The 9,295-nt window shown below is 27.5% G+C and overlaps 1 protein-coding gene across 1 annotated transcript; it reads right to left on the reverse strand.

The window, feature by feature from the left end:
- Positions 1-3,064: 3,064 nt before the first annotated feature.
- On the reverse strand, positions 3,065-5,685 carry LOC101503797 (uncharacterized). The gene is made up of 3 exons (XM_004490027.4): positions 4,960-5,685; positions 4,227-4,754; positions 3,065-3,597 (listed from the first exon to the last, which is right to left on the reverse strand). Exons 1-3 carry the CDS (start codon positions 5,381-5,383, stop codon positions 3,302-3,304), a joined length of 1,248 nt encoding a protein of 415 aa, XP_004490084.1. The 5' UTR covers positions 5,384-5,685; the 3' UTR covers positions 3,065-3,301.
- Positions 5,686-9,295: the final 3,610 nt, after the last annotated feature.

The raw sequence follows: 9,295 nt of genomic DNA on the forward strand, positions 1-9,295 counted from the left end.
ATATATTAACACATAAATTTTATAAGAAAATTTAAACATAATTTTATTAACATAACACGGATATTCGCAGACACAAATTCTATTACATCTAACTCAATATCTGATTATTAAAATACCAAATTATTTTATAAGTGCATATTTAAGATAGCTGTGTATATTGGTTGAAAGTACAAAATTTGTTTTGATCCCTAACCTGTCTAATAAACAAGTATACCATACCACACATGGTTGGCATGAATTCACACAAAGATTCTGGTGATGATAGAAGGATATTGAACAGTTCCCCATTATGAATGTACAAATGGAGTCAGTTGCAGAATTTGTGCCTCAGTTATTGCATTGCAGGCCCATGAGAAAGTGATGCTCTCAACAGTTCCATACCCTCACCCACCTTTTTTTTCACCTAAGTTATCCTTGTCACATTTTTCATCACCATCCCCCAAATGGTTCATGGACCCTCTATCTATAGGACAAGCAAAATTGGCACCATTATTTAGTGTATCAATTCATGTCAAATAATATCAATGATTATAAAAACGATTCAATATACTTCTTAATTCTGAAATAAATAATAATAAAAATTTAAAAATTGACGATTTAGTCTAAATTTTAAATTTTATATTATATGCATTTATAATTTTTTTAATACTCTATTTGTTTATATATTATTGTACAGGAGCATATAACTAGTTGTATTACATAATTGAATAACAATAAGTGAGAGTTGATAGAAAATATTTAATTTAAATTAGGGTTAATAGCTTCACACATATGCCTAAAAATTAGCTTCATATATATTAAATTAAATGAATTTAGTTCTTATGAACAAAATCGTGTAACATAATTTTGCATAAATATATAATTCATACAATATATTTGAGTATATACATTTTTTAAATAATATTTTGATTACAACACTTCTGTCACTACAATTAAAATTTTGTGTGTCTTAAAAAGGTTTGCTTTTAAACTAAATTGGTGTTTGGGCTTAGCCCTTTTACTGTACCTAATGGTTAATAACTTAAGCCATGCATTATAATTTAGAGTTGGATAAAAAATAAGTAAAATCTTTAGAATGATCTATTTATTAATTACTTGAATTCAATCACAATAATTTATGTATCGATAATATTGACTAATGAAAATTAATCTTAAAAACCAATTAATAAACAAAAATGTTCAATGTCACGAATTGTGATTCACATACGAATGCATCACGAATTAATAACACTAGTCCACTACCAATTTCTTTTGGGTTATACAAGGAACTTAATTGATTTTTCTTTTTCTTTTTACCAACAAAATCATGGTCTTGATTTTTCACGAAGTTATGTTTCGTTCGGTATTGATAAATAATAATTAAATATGTTATGCCAATAATATATTTAAAAAATAATATATTCTCATTTCTCAAAAGGTGCAGGGAATAATGCAAAAGTTTAAAAATGTGAACTGATTCATTATAATAAAAATAGAATATACACCAACTCCTGTCCTATATATATATACATATATATATCCATCTCAACTGTTTTCATTAGTATATTCATATTCTCAATAAATTAGTCATATACTCCAAGTAACAAAGAATGTCTCGCACATATTTATTAATTTATATTCACATTAATTCCTCCCATCTCTCACATGATTTTCATTTAACTAATTTGGCAAATCTAACAAACGAAAGAAATAACGAAATATAGAAAAAAGCCCATGATAATTGATAAGTTTTGCTGTATATCGGTACTATAAATATTTAAATTTACAATTTTATTTTTTAATTTGTTCATGTATATATTATTATAATATTTATTAAAGTTGATTAAATTCAAAATTTTATTACAATTATCTATTCAACTTTGACTCTAATAATTAAATAAATCACTTTTTATAATTAAAATCATAACATATTTATTATTTTATTTTCATGAAGGTTGTGAATCCAATCAGACAATCACCACATATACATACAAAAGTGATAATAAAATCCATTTAATTCACAGTGGATAGTAATTTTTTTTGAATATTTAGGTTAGAATCATTTTTACATAGAAACATTAAAAATACACGGTTCACCTTCACCTTCGACTAGGTACATAATTGAAATTAATTTTAGAGAGGCATCCAAGATAAATAATGCAGATAAGAGATAACAATTAAAGACGGTGAAGTTTCTAAATGAAAAATAATATAGGTCAACATAAGATATCGATGTCATATCAATCATAGATTAGATACGGTATATAACGGAAAAGAGAGACTATGCAAAATAGCATAGAGATGATGCAAAATGGTAGAGAGAGACAACGCAGAATAACGACACACAACGATAGAAAGACAGTGCAAAACGATAAGGAGAGAGACGACACATAACGATATAAAAAGACGGTGCAACAACAACGATATAGAGAGACGTTACAACAAAGGAAAGAGGAGACTTGGTTGATTTTATTTTTATAATTTAATAAATAAATATTAATTATTTAAATGTACATTCAAAAGATAAAATTTAAAAAGTTAGTGATGTTAAATCTAAAATATGATCAAATTTATTCATAGATGACATACCATTTAACTATTCATCATTTAATTTAATAATACTAAAATATATTAATTTTGAAATATACCATAAAGGTCTCTTAATTAATAAACATAAAGATAATATTTAAAATAATAGAATAATCAAATTAAATTAAGGTGAATGCCATGCAATATACCGGTGTTTAAAAATCTTCCCAAAATCTAACAATGAGAAAATATGACGTAGACAGTCAAATAAGTGTTCGACATAGACAATCAAATAAAAGAAGTGTTCGAATGTATATTAAACTTTTCTATAAAAAATTAATTTAATCAATATCAGTTATATAAAGATAAAAAAAATAATTTTATCTTTAACAAATCAAATCAATATTAATTAAATAATTAACTATATAGTAAAAACCAATAAAATCTTTAACTTATACATTAAAAAAAAGTTTAGTTAATTATTATGAAGTTTCAAATACGAGTGATATGTATGAAGATCGAGCGTGTGACATGAGAATTTGTTATATTATAATTGTTAAAATATGATTATTATTTATAAATATTTAAAAAAAGGGTCCCCATGTGATAAAGAAATAGAATGACATCATTATCAACAAAAGTGACGCAAAGGTTACACAGTGACCTAACTAAAAAGCAACTATCCTTTGCTTTCTATTTGCCTCTGAATGACTTCACATTTATGTTGGACCACACCTATATTGAGCAACTTCCGTGGATAATTCTGCAGCTTTTTTTGGATGCATATCAAAGATCATGTTCTTGTTGTTGTAGCACCTACTCCAAGGAAGTCAAAAAATTGAGGAGGAGTTTCTTCAACACAATCTGCCTTCTCATTAATCATCATCACTTTTTCATTGTTTTCTCCAATATTTCTCGATGCTGTTGATGATGAATTTGTGAAATTGTAATTGTTTTGTTGTTGCATTGTCATCAAATATTGTTGTGGATAATGATGGTAGAAATTAGATAGCTCTTGTTGTTGTTGTTGATGATGATAATAATGATTGAAAGAATCTTCCACCATGTTAATATTGCTTCTACCACCACCTTAATGAAGTATATATGTTAATTAATTAATTAATAGTGCAGTGAATCTACAAAAGAACATGTACATTTCATGTGTGTGTAACAAAAAATTAAGGGTTACATTTAGATTATAGAAATATATCCGTCACTATTATAAACAAAAGGTAAGTAAAAAGAAAGATATATTTAAGTTGATTGTATGATAAAATAAAAAGTTAAATCTAAAAAATTTGATAAATTGGAACATGCAATAATTGAGAAGAGCCATTTGAGTGTAGGAGGTTTTGTATCTACCAAATGTAATTTGAATATGATTTTAAATTTCACTTGACATTATATTTACATACCATAGTTTATAATTATGGTTCTAATGTTGGTGTATTATGAAACATCTCATTTGGTATTGTGTTTGTGTTGGTTGATTAACCATGCTTCTACCAACATAGATTTTCTACAATAATTATCCGATGCAACAAATTGTTTTCCGTATTAGATCGAAAAATCATATCATATTTCATAGGATCTAATAGTGGAACTTATGAATTGAATAGTGCAAAACCATAGAATTGGCACTAAAACAATATCAAGTTTAAAAGAAAAAAAAAGAGAAGAATTTAGAAGGAGAGTGCAAAGAGAGAAAGGACACAAACCAGAGAAAAAATCAAATGGTGCTTGTTGAGAATAGAAACCAACATGTAGGGGTCCTTGCATTGGTTCTCTCTCACCACTCAAGTGAGGTGAAACATTTAAACCATATTCAACCCCACCACCATGACCACCATGTTGGAAGGAAGCACCATATGGAAAAATAGACACACTATTACCAAGTGGGGCTCCATTGAGAAAACAATGTGATGAATATGATTCTGTTTCAATATTTGTGTTTTCTTTGTAGACAAAGCTTTGATGATTTTGATCCATTCTTCTGTAAACAGGTTGGCTTAATCTTCTTCTTCTGTAAGCACTAGATTGTTCTCTGTACTTTCTTGCCATTATAACATGCCAATGATTCTTTACAGCATTATCTGTTCTTCCTGGAAATAGTCTAGCTATCATGGCCCATTTGTTTCCATAAATTCTATGTGCTTGCATTAGTCTTTCTTCCTCTTCTTCACTAAATGCTCTTCTATTGATTCTTGGATCTAATTGGTTGAACCATCTTAACCTACAACTCTTCCCTTCAATTCAAATAGTACAATATGTTCCAAGTTAGTTACTTAATAACAAACAAAATTAACTATTCAACATCATAGTTTTAAATTGCGATATACAACCGTAATAATAATAATAATCATAATCATAATCATAATCATAATCATAATCATAACGTAAGTGCAATTTAAAATCATATTTAAAGAAAGAAAAGATCTATTTTTGCAAGACCTGATCTTCCTTCCAACTTTTCAGCTATGAGGTTCCAATTTTGAGGACCATAAAGAGCAACAAGTTCCTTAAGCTTGGAATCTTCAGCAGGTCTCCAATGACCTCTAGCACATTTACTAGACTGTCCATTATCTTCCTCTTTCCCACTACCATTATTATTATTATTGTTATTATTATTGTCATTAGGGTTCTCCAAGTCTTCATTGTGGTAATTTCCATCACTACAATCACAACCTTTACCTTCCATATCATCTTCTTCTTCAAATCTTTTAGAAAGACAGTCTCTCATAAATGGAAAACTGACAGCATAGTTTGAGTTAAGAGAGAGAGATCCAACTCCAAGGTCTTCATATACCATTCCCATAGAAGAAGAAGAAGATGAAGAAAGAGAAGAAGAAAAAGGGTATTTGTTGTTGGTAGTCATGAGTTCATATTTTCTGACAAGACCAATGATGTGTAAGAAAAGAATAATATATTATTATATGTTATTGTTGTGTGATGCTGGAGACTATATGTAACATGAGAAAGCAAAGTTTGATGACAGAGAGGAAAAGGTTTTTTGGCAGTGAGAAGGAGAAGGGTAAAGAGAGTTAGACAGCAAAAGGTGCTTGTTTTTTCAAGTCTTTAAACAGAAAAAACACTACACAAGGTTTTTTATTTTTTTAACTCTTTCATTGTTCATTGTTCACTGTCACATATTCATCATCTCTTATTTACCAACAGTACTATTTAGAGGAGTAGGGGTACCAGGGTTAGCAGTGAGTGAACCTTTTAATGCTGAACCATCCCCAACTGACCCCATGTCATCTATATATTATAATTATTTGTCTTATTCATATCAAATTTTTAATTGTTTTTCTTCTTCATACATAACCGTTAACAAAATATATGTATGTTCAAGACATGTCAATTTATATATATATATAGGAATATGTGGCACATTGTAAAAATGTATATCATAGTGTCAAAATTAACTTTTTCTACTATAGACTCAACCACTATATGGATTAGTATAAATGCTATTTTATAATGATTAAGTGATTGATTTATGATAAGTGAAATTGTTGATAGATAAGAGTAACACGTGTGAGAGTGAGTGAGAGTCTCTCTCACGGGGTTGCAGAACGTGGTAGATGTTTGTTTACGTGTGGTTGTGCATAGTAGCAGCAGGAGCCAGGAAGCATAGACACATAATTGAATATGAATTATATAATAAAAGAGAAGATGGGCAATGTTGAATTGAATTTATTCATGTACAACCTAGTTAGCTAGTATTACATAGGTACGTACCTATAGGGCTATGAGGCTATTCACTCATTCATAATTTATTTATTTGATTCTTGTCTTACTGTTACTATTTCTATTCCCTCACATCACCCTCACCTGCTAACTGCCTATGCTCATTGCTCGCTATAATCCTCAGACGTCGTCAAACAAATGCACCTCTCTACTCTCTACTTCTTCTCTACATACGTCAAATATATTATCAAATTCATCTTCTAACTTTTTTTTAATCAAATTCATCTTATAAAATTTATAATTTTTTGTAAATATTTACAAATATAAAAAACGATCTTGACACTAAAAAAGACAAATAACTAACTTATTAAACAATTAATATATTATTTTTATGTTACTTAAAAAAATACAGATATATTAGACCTAAATAATAATATGCTTAAATAATAATATGCTTAAATATATTTTGATGTACATCATGTGTTTATGTTTAAGAGTTGTTCAAAATATTAAAAATTTATCATTTTATTTTTTTAGAATAGATCTTTTGATCTTAGTAATTGAAATAATAATTTGATTAGAGTTAATTTGATTACAATAATAGAAACAATTATAAAATTTAATTTATCGAATCCACGTTAATTGTATAATTGTTTCAAATGTTAAAATAAGAAGAGTTATTAAATCATGCTTTAGAAGCATGAGTTGTATATTTATTTAAATATATTTTTTTACAATTTTAAATAAAATATTTTACATATATTTGAAAAAAGCTGGGAATTAATGTAACGATAGATTTGTCAATGCAGCCTCAAATTTTTTATCATGTTCAATTGAAAGCATCTCATTTAATTTTTTTGGAATTTGTGAAGGTTTAAATCCTAGCCTTGAAAAAGAAGTTGTTGACATGAAAGAGAGTAAACACATTTTGATCGGCGGAAGGTTAATTCTAATTAATTATGTTTAATCGAGTTTGTTTTTATATTTCATGTCATTTTTTAAGATGTTAAAATATGTACTTGCGGAAATCGTGAGTAAAGAATTGACGTATGCCACAATGCAAATAAAATTTTGAAGTTTGTGCTGCCATTTAGCAAAACGAATGTTGTCGCGGTGCTATAACGCTTCATCAATTCATCCAACGCCTTTATTTTATGAAATTGTCTGTCCAATTATCGGTTTCAATATGTTGGTCAGCACCTTAAATAACACTCTATACATACAACCAATTAGTCAAATAGGTCTAAAATTGTAACATGTAAAATTTAACTATTGGATTTTGAGAAATTTATTCTTTTATTATACAGATGAAATTGAAATTTTCGTTTTAAACTTTATAAATGTTTACAATTAAACATTAATTTTTTTGTAAATTTTTAAAATAATTTAGAATATTAAAAATTTGTAAACTTTTAAACAACCTTTAAGTGAGACTTAGTTAAACTATAAACTCTAATTTATATTCGAAACGTGATTGGACTCTGACTCATGAAATTGAAGGACTTGTGAACAATTCAGACATTTCTCATACTTCCAAACTTCACTTATTACCAAGAAAATATCACACCTAATATAGTGAACATAAAACTCAGTAACATAGATTTCATAAAAACAATTACAGATTTTCCTGCCATGTTGATGTGCTAAGTATGTAAAATTCTTTCAACAAATAATACTCAATTTAATAAAATACGAATTATTTGTATGCTATACTCAAATACCTCTTCTACCTCTAGTCTCATGAATTCTTTTAAATAATTAAGTCGTTAGACGTAAGTAATCTGATAACTTAAACACTAACTAACAAGTAAGTTATAAAGACTACATTGATTTTATCTATTGTCCTCTACTTGAGTAACCTTTTTGGTAAAATTGTACATAATTAAGTCTGTAAGTGGTGCCACACTTACCCTCGCTTATCCATCGTATATAGACGAAGAGTTCATCTAGCTAAAATGAACCTTATATATATATACTTAATAATCAATTATGAATAATCATCGACTTCATTCACACAATTAAATGAGTTCATATAATATAGAAATCACATTTACCAATGACCACTCTTAAGCTACGTATGTATACATTAAGTACTCTAGCATGCATTGAAATTTGCAAAACCATATGATTTTAAGTTATATAACATAAAACATCTCTCAATCGTGTAATAAATGCATTCTTAAGTACCACACACTAGTAACCATATAAGATAGGATTGTTGGCTCCATTCATACAAAATTTAGGATTTACATTCTGAAAAAAAATTTATACAAAATTTTTTTCACAAACAATTAAGAGTTTGACTCATTTGAAAAAAAATTCTTTTTCAGTTTTGATGTGTATAACTACAGATTTATGTGTGTCACTATAACAATTAATAACAAATTCATGTCACTGAAGGTATAATACACCTATACCAACAACAAATAGTGTATATGTGGGTATATGTTATCTATACCTACAACTTTAAACATTGTTACTAAAAACTTTAGGTAAATGTCTATTTTGTTGTAGTGAAAGAATAGATTTTACCCAAGACAACCTCAAATTCACGTTTTTAATAGACATGCATCAAATTTGACAATTTTATTAAAATATCAAACGATGTTTGATTTGAGTAAACGACCATTCGTTGGAAAGCTTAAGATGTCTAGTTTATAAATATAATATTTATTTTACATGATAGATATTCATTTAGTACAGTTTAACAAAATGAAGTATATAGATATAAAAGAAGAACAACAAATATATTCCGATTTGTAACTCAATTTTGTTTAGCAATTCTTTTATGAAACTTAGTGAAACCAAAGTCTATTTCAAAGGTAATTAAGAGTTTTTACTGGGACAAAAAGAAATTCTAAAAATATCTATAGTGAAAGTTATGAACAAAATACCAAAGGTATATCCATATGGATTCAGGGATAACATTATACGATTTTCATTTCAAGCTTTATATTCTCAAATTCATCTACTCAACCAAGTAAATAACATTCAAATTTTAGCTTAAAAACCAATTACTTACCAATACTAAACAATTATAATTTCTTTTTATCACCAACCCAACTACAACAACACTCAACAATCATAATAAAATAAC

This window comes from Cicer arietinum, chromosome 2, assembly GCF_000331145.2.
Source record: "Cicer arietinum cultivar CDC Frontier isolate Library 1 chromosome 2, Cicar.CDCFrontier_v2.0, whole genome shotgun sequence".
Taxonomy (NCBI): domain Eukaryota; kingdom Viridiplantae; phylum Streptophyta; class Magnoliopsida; order Fabales; family Fabaceae; genus Cicer; species Cicer arietinum.